General features: G+C 40.6%; 1 protein-coding gene across 1 annotated transcript in view; it reads left to right on the top strand.

The window, feature by feature from the left end:
- itfg1 (integrin alpha FG-GAP repeat containing 1) overlaps nt 1–14,337 on the top strand; it is a 147,397-nt gene that overhangs the window by 130,201 nt on the left and 2,859 nt on the right. Inside the window, exons 15-17 of the mRNA XM_053419527.1 lie at nt 1,784–1,908; nt 6,548–6,630; nt 7,419–7,536. Of these exons, the coding sequence (XP_053275502.1) occupies nt 1,784–1,908; nt 6,548–6,630; nt 7,419–7,536 (326 nt within the window). The remainder of the gene's footprint in view (nt 1–1,783; nt 1,909–6,547; nt 6,631–7,418; nt 7,537–14,337) is intronic.

Below are 14,337 nucleotides of genomic sequence, written 5' to 3'. Positions count from 1 at the left end.
AGCTTAGGTTTGAGCTGATTACATCGCATTAGGTAAAACTTGAATGGTCTCTTTGGGAAAACAGGACCAAATTTACAGGCGAAAGCTGTGAAGTCGGATTTCTTCACAAACTGTTAAGAAATAGCAGCAAAGCACTGTATAATCATGAGATAAATGTCAGAAGTTACTATGTAAAACATATGATTATAAAGATTGATTTTAAATATTTTTAAAAGATTGAAAAGATGATTGCAAGAGAGTGATCTGGGTTACATATGAGCAGGGTGAAACATCTACATCTACAATAGTATAAGAATCCTTTTGTGTTTTAAGAAAAGAAAAAGATAGAAAATACTTACAGATCAGCATGAATTATCAGCACTACCAATAGAAGAAGAAAATTCTGAATTAAAAAGAACCAAAGTTTTGTATTTAAAACAAACATTAATGTGTCATATGAAACTCAAGTGTATTAATGTTTCAGTCACAAGAGTCTACAGCTAGGCTCGCGCCTACATGATGAGGTGAAGCCGGTAGAGTGTTTCCATGTTAGCCATCTTAGTTTAGTATGCTAGCATGCTGACATAATGTTGGTCTTAAAGTACTGGACCCGTAAGAATTGACCTGATGATTTCACAAAAGGAAAAGTTAAGGGATCCCCAAAGTTAAAGAATTAATCCTGGGGGAGACTTGTATAGATGAATTATTTTTTAGCAGTATTACGCAAAAATGACTCTACGAATAACAACTACTGCTACTGCACTAGATCACCAGTACAATCTAGTGCAACGCCAGAGTGATCAAAGTGCCAACAGTATTAAGGTATGCATGACACGATTTTGCGGATCCATATTATGAGTCATGGCAGTACATATACCCAGCTATTTCCAAATAATTCAATTTCCGCTTCTCAAACTAGGTAATACCAGTACAAATCTCTCCTAAACACTTTCTCATGTGCATCTAACATACATTCAAGAAATGTGCGCGGGTAAATTTCATCAGCATCTTAAACAACGACTAGAGAGCAAATCAAGTTTACCTTTCAGAAGTGTACATGGGCCTTCATAGCAGCAAAAGTCCTGCCTCCTCAATATCGAAAACTAATTCCATCACATGTCACAGGTGAACTTGGTTTAGTTCCGGCTACTAGACGTCTGCTCAAAGCAGACAACTCCACAAAAAGTTCTTGCCCAGTGAAACATTACTCAGCAATTCACATTTCACCGCCCTTGCCAAAGTGCCGCCTTAGGCAATTACCTAGTTCACCTATATGTATGCTCCCACTCAAGGTATGGGTCATGAAAGAACCCACTGAATTTGAAAGTGGATCTAGATCAGGGTAATGGGTTTCTTTTCACTTTATCTAACTTATGAGATGGAGTGGATTTCAACATTTGTGTGTGAAATTTGGTGCAGCACGATTGAGGCATAACTCCACCAAGACCCAGCGGGGAATGCAGGGCAGGCCTCTACTCAGTGCCATTGTATTTTGGTCTGAAACTACTAAGGTAGAGTGCCCTATCTTGCAATCTAAAGAAAGTCTAATCCTGCTTGCATAGAAAAAACAAACAAAGCAACAAACAGTCAAAAGGGCAGGGGTGAAAACATCATCACCTCATTGGTGGAGGTTACAAAGTGATGGAATAACTCACTGACTAAAAGTCAAATGGAATAAAGTGGCAGTTTAAAATAATAATAAGGCAAAAGCCCCCTCTGAGATAAGCATCCTGCTGTTGTTCCATGTCATAAGAATTCATCCTTTTTTATTGACCACACTCTTTTCTCTTTTTCACTTTTGCAGCCGGTCAGTTGAGCCAGTCTGCTCACTTCTCCCTGCAGCTGCCCTACACAGTGCTGGGCCTTGGACGCAGCGCCAACTTCCTGGACCACCTTTTTGTCGGCATCCCCCGGCGGCCTGGAGACACGGTGAGGAAATATGAGCGTGTTTTATCCCTCCAACACTTCACAGCACTCCTGCAGAACTGCTACAGGCTGTACGTTCTTTAAATTGAAAGCATGTTCTTTCATAGAGGTGTTTGCATGCTTCCACAGATTGAGAAAAGGAAGGTCGGACTCTCAACCAAACTAAAATAAACTCAACCCACTGGGCACAAGCTGCATCTAAATACTTATTTCCTAGAAGATATCTTAGATCATGTATCCGGCCACTCAGGAGTCTAATGAAGTCATACCTCAGCAGATCAGTGATTTCCCTCTACAACTTTTCTCTTTTCAAATGAACAGAAATGGCTGTGTCTCTCATCTTGCTAAAACATATGAGTGCTTGGTTAAAGTAGTTTTAATTAACAGCATCAGTTAATGCATCAGAATATGTGACAACTGGTGTTTGTATCAGTAATTGATTCATGATAATGTGTTAAAAACATTGTCATATTATAGATTAAAACATAACAAGAGCATTTGAGAATCATCCACTTTTTTTTTACTTAAATGACTGATCATATTATATTTGCCAACATATAAAAATGAACCCAAAATACTAATCAGTTCTTAAATTTTCAGTTTTTTATTGCAAGTCTTCCATTTAATTGCATAGTTATGGATCATGCTTATTCTTTTTGACAGTATTTTATTTAATAACCTCTGTGAACAATTGTAGTTTTCATCTGTGTTTAATCTGGAGTGTTGTTTTTTTTAAATTTACTTTTAAATTGCCAGACAGGGCGTTATTCACAATTTGCGTTAATTTCTCAGAGAATAATTCATGGCTCTTGATGACAAAGGTCTGGCATATATTGAGGGGACTTAAAATTGTTAGTTTTTTGTGCAAATTTTATTCAGACCCAAACTAAAATCTGGGTCTAGTGAATTTAAATATGGTTTCATAAGGAGACTGTCTCTAATTTGATATTATATTATTATAAGTTTCACTTTAAGAGTCTTTAATATTACGTTAACCCTGTTCATTGGAGATAAGTATTTTTCAGGTGATAGCAGTGACTTTATAAACTATAAACTATAAACAGGTCCTGTTCATACTGAATGGCATGATTGATGACATTACTTTGGGAAATGATAACGGTGCAGTGAGCTCCCTCACTGGAGCTGAAATACCGACACTCCCGTATTATCGTATTATTCTGCAAACAATCTTTATTTAACAGGCCTGTGATTATAGAGGATGTATGAATGACTCTTTGGATGGGGCCCAGTGTGTATGTGCCTTCTGTCAATCTACAAGCTCGCCTATATAAATCTAGTAAATAATTGATTGGTTTAATGGTTTTAATCTATTCGTCAGCTACATTTCTACACTACACTTCCTCAAATGTCAGCTCTCCTCAGCTCAGCACTCTCACTCTTCATCTCTTATGCTCCCCCTCTCTCTCTTTCTCTCTCTCTCGCTCACGTTGCACTTGTCACGCTGTGTATTAGGCACGACAGGGCCCTTTTTTCCCCTCCCGTGTGGTACCGAGGTCTTCGTCAAGCAGCTGATTAGAATTGCAGATAGGCCGGTCCACGACTCGGAGACTGTAGTGCACAGAGAACACTCATCTCAAACAAGCTGCTTTTCTGTCCCCTTTCCACACACTCCTGTTTTTCTATGCAAAGAAATCTGATCTTTTTTCTCCCCCTTCATTTTGCCTCCTCCTCGCCCATTCCTTCTACAAAGTGAATTAATGAATGCCTAAATATGTGGTCCATTATGCAGAGTAGATCTTTTTTTTAGCGAGAGGGACTCGGGAATTGGAGTAACTCCATCAGATCTACCTGTAATGAGGAGGAGAAGCTTTGCCGAGGTCTTTAGGAGATAGGGGTAGGCTTCAAAATCCTGACCGCCACTGCACCCTGCTCAGTAGGCAGGTTCGTCAACTCTCTTCATCCCTCTTTCTCAATTTTGTTTTATGTCTCTGTCTTTATTTCTGTCCTGCTTTCATTCTCTCACTTTCCTCCCCACTGTGCCCTTTGCAATTTCTCCTCCAACTTAGAGTCCCTACCTGCTGTTTCGCAGAGGGAGAGGTTTTGTAAAATATACTTGTAAATCTTCCATCTTCTGTCCAATCATTCCTGTCTCTTATTCAGCCCCTCTCCTCCTATTCATTTATTTTCCACCCTGGGGATTCCCTTTGCTGCTCAAAGTGGTTTACTTCACTAATCAGTCCCCTACTTGTCACTCTCACTCTTTCTCTGTGTCTTGCTCACCCTCCATCGCTGCGTTTGTCTCCCTCGCTCTCTCATCACTGTGCCAGTTTCCCTGGCTTTGAACCAGAGTCTCTCTTTTTCCCTCTGAAGACTTTGGAACACTTTTTTCTTCCAAACAGCCAGATCGGATCTGCTCCCAGGCAGCAGCGGTGCGGTCTGACTCGTCTCCAGCTTTGCTCCCCCGCCAGTTGCCGCACCGGCGGCAGCGCTTTCCAAGAGCTAAGCGACAATGGCTGGCGGCGAAAATGTGCTTGTTATGTAAAAAACAATGCTGTTGCTGCACGCTTATTCAAAATAGCTGCAAGATGTAGTTCCTCGCAATTGAAGGAGAGCGGAGAGTCACAATTAAAGAGCAGTGGCACTTCCACATTCTGCCAAATTTAGATCTGGAAATTAATTATTCCTCCCAGCCAAGGGCATAATTGAGCTTTTAAATTGCTGATATGATGGCCCCGCCCCCTATTAATATATCTTAACCACTTTGAACTCTTAACCTCTGATGTGCCTTGGATAGAGAGCGGCAGCATCAAAATTCAAGACAAAATCTGACTCAGGAAAACGTGATAAGAAGACCGACCAAATCTGATGATGATGCTGGGTTTTCCCAGATATCAAAGCACTGTACGCAGAGGTTGAGTACAGTCCGTGTCTTATATTGGAAGTTATCACTAGATGCTGAGCATTAAGGCTGCAGAGCTGAAAATGAAAGTTGAAAAGTGAAACTGTTACCAAAGACTGTGCTGCAAATTACTGCAGTTAAGATCCTGACGGTGAACTTATGGAGTCTTCAAAGTCAGTAAAAGTCTCACTATTACCGACATAAACAGATAGATAGATAGATAGATAGATAGATAGATATATGGATAGAATAAATTTACTTTTACCTCACTCTTTTTCTGAAGGGCAGAGGATGTTTCATCTTGTTAAGCCCGGTGGGACAAATTGGGATTTCTGAATGTGGGCTATACAAATAAAAGTTGATTTATTGATTGATTGATTAATTATTTGTCCCCGTTGGGGGGGGACTTCCCACACTACAACGTTACAAAAAACCATCAGAAGTCAGAGCCAACACGTGCAATAACATTATACCCTAAGCAGCTCTGGATTCACAGAGGTGGACATTGGGTCCGGACCAGCTGCACATCCGTATTTTTGTGCACGTTCAAAAACATCAACGTTTATGTATTTTTCTTTATAAATAGAGTTGCCAATAATATCGTCCAGAGGATTCCTCCCTCGAACACAATGATCATGCACCTTTCGTGGATCTGACTCTAATTGATTAATTAATAACAATAAAAGAAGAAGTGGACAGAAGAAAGACAAATGTGAAGTAAACACAAATTACACCATGTAAAAAACAAAACCAACGTTAAGAAAGTGTTGAGTAGGTGCAAGCAAATGTGACGTGTGTATTATGTATCATGAGTTTTTTATAGTGCAGGGACCATTCGAAACCTGCGTGTTTGGAATGGGCTGTTTACTTGGCCTGCGGTGATACTGGTTTGAATTTTTCTTTCTGAAACTGTAAAAGTTTATTAATAGGGATCATATCACAAGTTCAATTTGAAACAAATTCGACACTGCATTTCCTTGGGCCGTTAAAAATACACATGCCAAGTGTAAAGATGATAAGATGAACGGTTATTGTAATATGTGAGCCACAAACTTATATAGTTTTCCGCCAATAGCAAAGATCCTGTAGTTCCATTATCTTGGTCGCTGTGTTTATTTTCATATTACTTTACAATATATATCAATTCTCAGAATATCTCAACTTACACTTCTATTAACCTGTTTCCTCAGATGTGATTTTGTGCAACGGTTCCTTGTTAGTTTTTTTCCTCCGGTCTTATTAAATAATACAATCAACTGGATAACATGTCTATCAATATCATTCTGGTGGATGAGAATCAAGTTAGTCATTGCTGGACAGCTTGAAAGAAATTGTTGTGACAGTAATTATTCTGAGCCACCTCAGAGTTTGTGTTTGAAGACTGAGATAACGACTTGCTCGTCAGGACGCTGAGCTCTCACTCGCAGCCACAGAAATACTTCATTGCACATGCAGATATACACACCATAGATCACACACACACACACACACACATACACACGTCGGGGGGAAATAGCTGCTCCCCAAAGCAACATTCATTTATTTCAAGTAGCAGGTTGTCCGTGTCATACACCTACAGCTTTAAATAGCCACTTCACGGTAGCTTAGAAAAAATCATGGGACTCTCTTACTCCGCCCCAGAGGACTTAACATACATATTGTTAGTGTGTCTGTGTGTGTGTGTTTCATATGGAAATCTGCACACGATTGCTTGTATTGTTACTATATTCTATCACCAAATATGTGCACGCTGAGTTTATGTGTGTTTTTCGATCTCTCCAGGAGATAAGGATGAAGGAGTGGACGGCCATCATTCCCAACTCTCAGCTCATCGTCATCCCCTTCCCACACGACCAGCCCCACAGGTACACACACACTCAAAGATATTACACAGCACAAATGAACCATACATGTGCCAATTTTTCATTGTTCAAAGCAGAGTCAATTTATTCCAGGCGGACCCATTTATGCTTTTTGCCACTCATCTGATACCACTTAACCACATATTGAAGTTAATGTTACCTGAGCTCAATACAGATTTACTCTCTGTGTATCGTTACAAAACCGTTGCCCAATTGTGAGCTGGAAAATAATTCTCTCCACTCTCGCACACACACACACAAACACACACACAAACACACACACACACAGCCACACTATCACACTCTCTCATCACATACCACGTATTCTCCTGTTATCATTGTTCACATGTAGCCCAAAACCCAGGAGGAGCTCCAGATGGCTATTCAACACAGACGAACACACACACACACACACACATGCCTGTGCTCCCTCTTCCAGTTCCACATAGCACTAGTGTACTCACCAAGCTTGCCAGACTTGCCATCACACACAGACGCGCCCAAATACACACCACGAGTGAAATAAGATCCAACTAAATAAAAAACTGGTACATTGATATTCGTCCTACATACACTATCATTTGGCAGATTGTAGTATGATATATTTAACGTATCAAAGTAGCTTAATTGCTATCACAGTTCCCTTGAATCAGCAAAGGAGCCCAGCTTTCGTTTAACTGTGAAGTGAAGATGTTCATTCATTTATTTGATCTTAATTTTGATAGTATCTCTGCTAGTGCGTACCATTGTGTAACTACAATGTTTTTTCCTGCCCCTCTCTCTGTCTTTAGTTGGAGCGCTAAACTGTACCTGACTCCTAGCAACAGTGTGCTGCTGACGGCCATCGCACTGATCGGAGTGTGCGTCTTCATCCTCGTCATTATTGGCATCCTGCACTGGAAAGAGAAGGTAAGGACACATACGTGCACACACAGAGAGTTGTAGTTAATGCTGGCCTCTTCCTGATGATTTACTGCTTCCAAGTGATTGTGTGTGTGTGTGTGTGTGTGTGTGTGTGTGTGTGTGTGTGTGTGTGTGTGTGTGTGTGTGTGTGTGTGTGTGTGTGTGTGTGTGTGTGTGTGTGTGTGTGTGTGTGTGTCTGTGTCTGTGTGTGTGTGTGTAAGTGGGAGTGAGAGAGCAGATTGGTAACAACAAGCAGCAGATGGCTCTCACTGTCCCCATCCTGTATTCCTCTAGCCTCCCATTGAGACACACATACATGCTTTCTCTCTCTCTCTTTTCCTTTCTCCGTCTATCAGTCTGGCTCTTCCCCGGCCACAACCGGGAAGGACATTCAGCAGTAATTGCCTACTTCTGTCCTTTGAGCATGGCAGATCTGCCGCTCACTACAGCCATAAATGCACCCCACAGGGAGCCTGTACAGGTTTTCATGCGTGTTCTGTGCTACGGCTTCTCCTGGTTCAGTTGTTGTTTGAGTAACACGGTGCAGTCGCGGCAAAATGTACCCCGACATAGCGTGGTGGAAGACACAAAGACACAAACATTAGTTACCTCGGATTCTCAAAACATTAACAATTTTTTGGGGATTGTCTTGTTTTGCACTGTGGTAATGCTGACTGCTGGGCTGAGTGGTGCAGCAAGTCACTGCCATCTTCTCCAAGCCATCTGCTGTGCTAGTGTCTGCACTTAGTGTGTGTGTGTGTGTGTGTATGTGTGTGTGTCTTTGTGCAGGACACCATGTTACACACACAGAAGCACTCTAATTGTCCTCTTTCTGGGAAACAACTGAGCATCAGCTTCATCTAAACCAACTCTGCACCTAAAAGAACATGGCTGGTGCATGAACCCAGCGTCTAGATATAGCGGGGTCGGATCAGGTGGATGGGAGGAGAGGCGAGTTGGGTGGGGGTTGAAGGCAGTGTGGAGCCTTTTGAGGATAATGAGGGGAAGTAAAAGAAAAGTGAAAATAAAAAAGCTGTTCACTCGTATTGGCTGGCATTGGACTTCACTTGAGATGAAATCTTGCATGTTACCACAGAAAAAAAATGAAAGGTTTGCAGACACAAGGACACATTTATCACTTTGCATAGATTTACAACATTTCATTTCTAAAGACATTAGGTTTTTCGGAAAAAAATGTAAATAATAATAATAATTTGTTGAAAATTCACTCCAATCAGCTCTTATCTGACAACGAATTAGCCTCTGGAGGCAACAGCCAATATTTGGAGGCTTTTAGTTTAGACTGTTGATATCAAGGCCAAGACTCTGTCTTCCGTACATCCTTTACAGTCCAAGTAGTTCCTTTAATCACTGAGTCAAATGTTTCTCCTCGAAAAAAGAATGTGTTTGATGGTGTTTAGCTCTAGATGGCACTTTGGATAATGTCTATTTACAGCTATCTACATATGAATGTACATAATTTAAAAAGCTGATAGCTGATAGAGTTCATTCAAGGTGTTCCCCCTCTTTTGTTCTGTACACGGACTGTTTACCTGCGGGCAACCAAAACCTGCTCCAACGTGATTGGATATTGAAAACAAAAGGTTTCCATCCCCCGAATCATGTCACTTCTCTCGGATTCTTTTCAAATTCTAATGATTTTACAAAGTAAGATGCAAAGTCATCTCTAGCTTTTTACGTTGTTTGCAGCTCATGCAACAGAAACAGAGGTACCAGCAGAGCTTCATACCTGCCCAAACCTTGTTTACATGTTGGATTTATAGATTCACTCTAATAATGCCCTAAATATAGTTAACTTTCATTTAATGACAGAGAGGGAGGCTATCAGAACCAAAATAGTAAAAAATATGTATATACATTTACAGGTTAAACAGATGATACATAATAAGAGTTTAAGGTGAGTCAAACATCGGAGCCCGAGTGTCCAAGTTGCCCAAGGTCTACTTTATTCAGTCTGATAATAGCTTTTCCAATGCTGCCCTCTGACCCAAGTGGTTATACCAGGAATTTACCAAAGGAGCAATGGAGGCCTTCCACTCACATTGAATTAGTTTGCATACCAGCTAAAGCACAATATTCATTTTGATTTTAAAAACAAAATTACATTATCTAAGGTTGTTGTTTATAAAACCATGCAATAGTGTTTCTCTACCCCCTACATTACAGCAGTATTTTCCCTACCTGGTTTGGATTACCAGAGGTAATATGCTACAGGACTGTGTTTAGACTGACACTTTTTGTTAACGCAATACATTTGGAGTATTGTTGCTTTAATGGACATCCATCGGTTCTGTCAGGATAATGTGGTGTGACCTCCTGCACCATCCAGAGAATCAAGAGTGAGGGTGAATCCTGTTAACCCGTCGCTAACGTCCTCCCTCGTATCTCATCTTCTCCCACCTCTTCTACGGCAGGGCGTCCAGTAAGGTCAGGGCAAACCGCTGAGTGACATTTAGCATTTCTGTGTGTTTGCGCTGCCGCCTCTGGTTTTAACTCCTTTAATAACAAAGTCGCGTAGAGGGCAGAAGCATGTGCTGCCCTGCCTAACAAATACAGCTAACCGCAGCTTTTCACCGCTCCCATGGCAGGATGGGACAGGAAGTGGCGGGACAGGAAAGGAAAGGAAAGGTTCAAATATGTAACGAAACTATATTATGATACAAAATGTATTCTCCTCACCTGAGATGTATCATCCTAATCAAGGCCAGACTTAATGATTTGACATTAGATCCCATTGAGACTCAAGCATGACTCACTTTCCACCTGTTTCCAGACACAGGCGCACCACTGCGTCATTGAACCCTTCTGATTGACACAAATCAATGTCTCTGCAGCTTAATGATGAATCTGGCTGCATGATGACAATCTTCTAGCATTCCCTGGATGGTCAATTAGATCAGGCTCCGACCACAGCACAGCACAGCCCAGTGGATATTTATCCAAAGTAAAGAACATCAAGTCAATCCATCTGCTCCTTAAAACATGTTCCCTAAAAAATGCACAACATGAATCATTATAATATGCTGGTAACTGGAACCTAACTGATGGGTTAAAAAATGCGGTAAATTTTTTGCTGGCCATCTTGTGCAGGCAGCACATTAGTCAACATCCGGGGAGGATTGGCTGTCCTTTAAACAGCACCGTCATCTCAAAGTCTGTGAGCTGCACTGAGACTGGGTTCAGTCATTATCATTCAAAATCAGGATCTTACTTTAATGTTTAGACTTGAGTGTATAAAACTGAGGATCAAACCTGCCTGTTTGGAATGGGCTGTTTACTTGGCCTGGGGTGATGCTGGTTGCAGTTTTCTTTCTTAAATAGCCAATACACTTCATTTGGTACTTAACAATACACACCCGATTTGGTCCAGTCACAGCTACAAGCTAACATTTTTCAGATTAATTAGCTGAAGATGGTTAATAAACCAGAGATTGCAGATCCCCATTTTCAAGTCAGCAGCGTGGAAACAATAAGGTTGTTTTGCTCATACAAAAAAACAAGGCCTGAACCAAACTTTGTTTCATTGTGAATCGTTAAACCGATACAGGCTCTCTCTTTCCTCAATTCATCACTAATCTCATAGAAGTTATCTAGTGTAACTACATGGTAGACAGCACTTTCACCGGTCCAGAATATACAGTCTTTTTCATCTAATTTAGTTCTGAAGTGCCATCAAACAGTGACCTCCAAAAAAGTATGATAATGTGCTTCAGCCCTTTCATCCCGGGCCCCATCAAACCTCATTACACTGCGCCGCCATAAAAACAATATCCGTCCTTTTCTGAGCCATTATGATCTCAAGAATTAAATCATTATGACATTTTAAAGTGGTATTCCATGTCAAATGAATCTATTGTGTATTAACTTACTCACTGATGCCTTTACTCAAATATTGCTCCCTAGTACAATATTGAGGAACTTGACAAGTTACGGGTTACTCTGCAGATCAATATTTAACAGTTGTAGCTACTGAGGACTACAAAGAAAGTAAAATTATCTTCTAAAGTAGGCTCTTACTTAAATATGAAGATACAGAAATATATAGATACAGATAAATACATGGTCACACGTTTAGTGGGTCTTGAGTGATGTATAGGAGGAATTATACATAGCTTATTTTTTAAACAATTCCTGAAAGTTTACCTTCGAAAAAAATGTAATTTATGGTTTTTGAGGTTAGTCAAACGTAAAGGCATTTATAATAATCCAGTGGAGCCATTGCATAATATGGCAGTATAATGCTTATAATGATTTCCATATATAACAATATAATAATGTCGTGTAAAACTTTCCTTACCAGATCGATACTGTCACAGTACTTTTGGAGTGCTCAGTCAAATGTGTCTGTAGAACAGTGTGTCTAAAACTGAAGATGACATATAGAATAAAATGTATAGAAGTGCATAGATCTGTGAATATGTAGACAAATCTGTAGATTCCTGTAAGCATTTGGAGATATCAGCATGCACATTTACAAATCTGATTATGCACATAGATTGAGATACAGTTATGCCACTCTCTGTACACACACACAAAAACAAATATATTGCTATATTGTTGGCCCCATAAAAATGTTATCAAACTAACATCACAATTTCCAGAAAGTTGTTAGGCTGTAGTTCTGTAGCCCAGCTAACATAAAACCTAACATTACCATTCATAGCATTTTGTGATATGCAGCACTCCAAGTCATTACTCTGTGCTATAATCACGAAATGACAAAAGAACTTTAAATCAGAAACATGACAGCAACCATACCTTTATGCCTTTAAACGGTCTGAGGTCTCTTCATTGTTGTGTGAGTGGCCACCATGACCACAGGGACAAATCCTAGTGGGCCATTGCATCGGTCGGCTGGTGGACCATCACAAGAGGTTTTAGACTTTCTTTGATTGTCACTCAAAGTGTATGGGATCAGAATTAGTGACTGGGCCTTTATTTGTGAGTATTGGTACCTTTGTTGCAAATGTTCACATAGCCCCCACAACTGCTCTCTCCTTGTGTTCAGAAACAACTGTAGATCATTTGTGCGCTGTGAGGAGGCACTCTGAAATTAAAGAATGTATTTCTCAGGCCCTCGGTTTATGAAATGTTCTCAGTCTATAGAGGGCAATGTCGGCTGTCACTTCAAAGATTCAAAGAGCCCAAAGAATGAGAAATTACGGCTGTTGTCTCAAATGTTTCCTCACCACAGCAGGAATATTAGGAGCATGTGACTTGAGCGGGACCCTCGGGGTGGAGATGTTGTGGGGGGTGTGGCGGTCTATGCCGCAGTCTGTCAGCTTGTTCTCAGCTTAGCTTGGCACGGCTGCCTCCAGTCATCACACCTGTCTGTCCGTCTCCATGCCCACATGATGATAACAGCCTTTTGCCTGTAAATACAATATACGAGCTGTTTTTATACTCGTATCCTTACATGGCCTTTTCATGTTTATAAGAACTGTGTGTGTTTGTGTGCTACCTGAGTGAGTAAGAGAGGGCGAGAAAGAGAAAGAAAGATTATGAACATATGAAGAAATAAATATTCATTTATTTTGTCCAAATGCCTTTCATGTCAGGAAATAATCAGGCCCTTGTACACAGTATGAGCTGCATCTACACTGCTCTATTCATAACAGCAGAAGTTTCAACAAAGCAGTGGATACACTTAATAGAGCTCTAAATGAAACTAGAGAAATAATTTGATTATCTACAAATTCACTCAGTCATTACAACTCTACCTACTGGATTGAACTCCCAACAGAATCTCTACATACACCGACAAATGCCTGTGGAGCAGATTAGGCCGATACTAACTGATTATTAACATTCAAAAGGAAGGCGCTCACATATTTGTCAGAGATAGAAAGTGGCAGGTTCAGGTCCAGGATCAGTGATCACAAACTGCCCGTGGAACTAAGAAGACACAAAAAAACGTGGCAACCGAAAGAAGACGGAACATGTGATCCCTGCTGGACAGATGTGGCTGAGGAAGAGAAGCAAAATGCGTGAAAAATAAATATTTAAAACAAAAAAAGTCTTGCAGAAAACTAATTCTGTATGTTCTCTTGTTGTCGCTTGCACATTTTCCAAAGATCAAGTTCCATCTTATTTGACATGACAAGCAATTTGTTCATTAGTTCACCCCTCATCCTAGTTGAGGTTGAACCCTTGCTGTTGCTCTACTCGGTCTACAACCCCTGCTTTTATTCGTAACTTTGATGATGGCCTTTGTTGCTAGCATCCTCCATTTTCATTTAAAACCATGTAATGTAACTCGCTTACTTAACTGACTCAAGAGGGGATGGAATGAGTCAAGCTGACTGTGAGCGCCATCTGCTGGACAGCGCAAACTACCTGAGACAGACGGATGCTTTCACGTTTGAAAAAATGTTTACATTTCAAATAAAAGTGTGCGACAGCCCCGACACGTTTTGTTGTTCATAACTAAACTTGATTCTTCTGTTCACCAAGAGGAGGAAAGTAACGCCAATGTTTTCTCTGGTTTTTCCTCTATCACTTATTTGCTTCTAATAAAGTTAGCATGCTAACAAGCTAGCCCCGTCCCCTCCTGTCTCCGACATTAGTCACTCTAGCGTTCAGCCTGCTCACAGGGCGTAATATAACCTTTTGTCATGTAAAAACACAACAATGACTGAATCTATTGGTTACCAAACGCCTCTACCATACGCCTCATGCAAGTTACCAACTTCCATGAGGCAAGTTACAACTTGCCTCATGCTCCAGCTGCCTTCAGTCAGACAGAAAACTACCACATAGCCCCTTCAATTTATGTTTTGCTCGCTT

Source organism: Pleuronectes platessa, chromosome 1 (assembly GCF_947347685.1).
Source record: "Pleuronectes platessa chromosome 1, fPlePla1.1, whole genome shotgun sequence".
NCBI classification, from domain to species: Eukaryota; Metazoa; Chordata; class Actinopteri; order Pleuronectiformes; family Pleuronectidae; genus Pleuronectes; species Pleuronectes platessa.
Note: the sequence above shows the minus strand (reverse complement) of the source record. Positions and strands in the feature narration are given on the sequence as shown.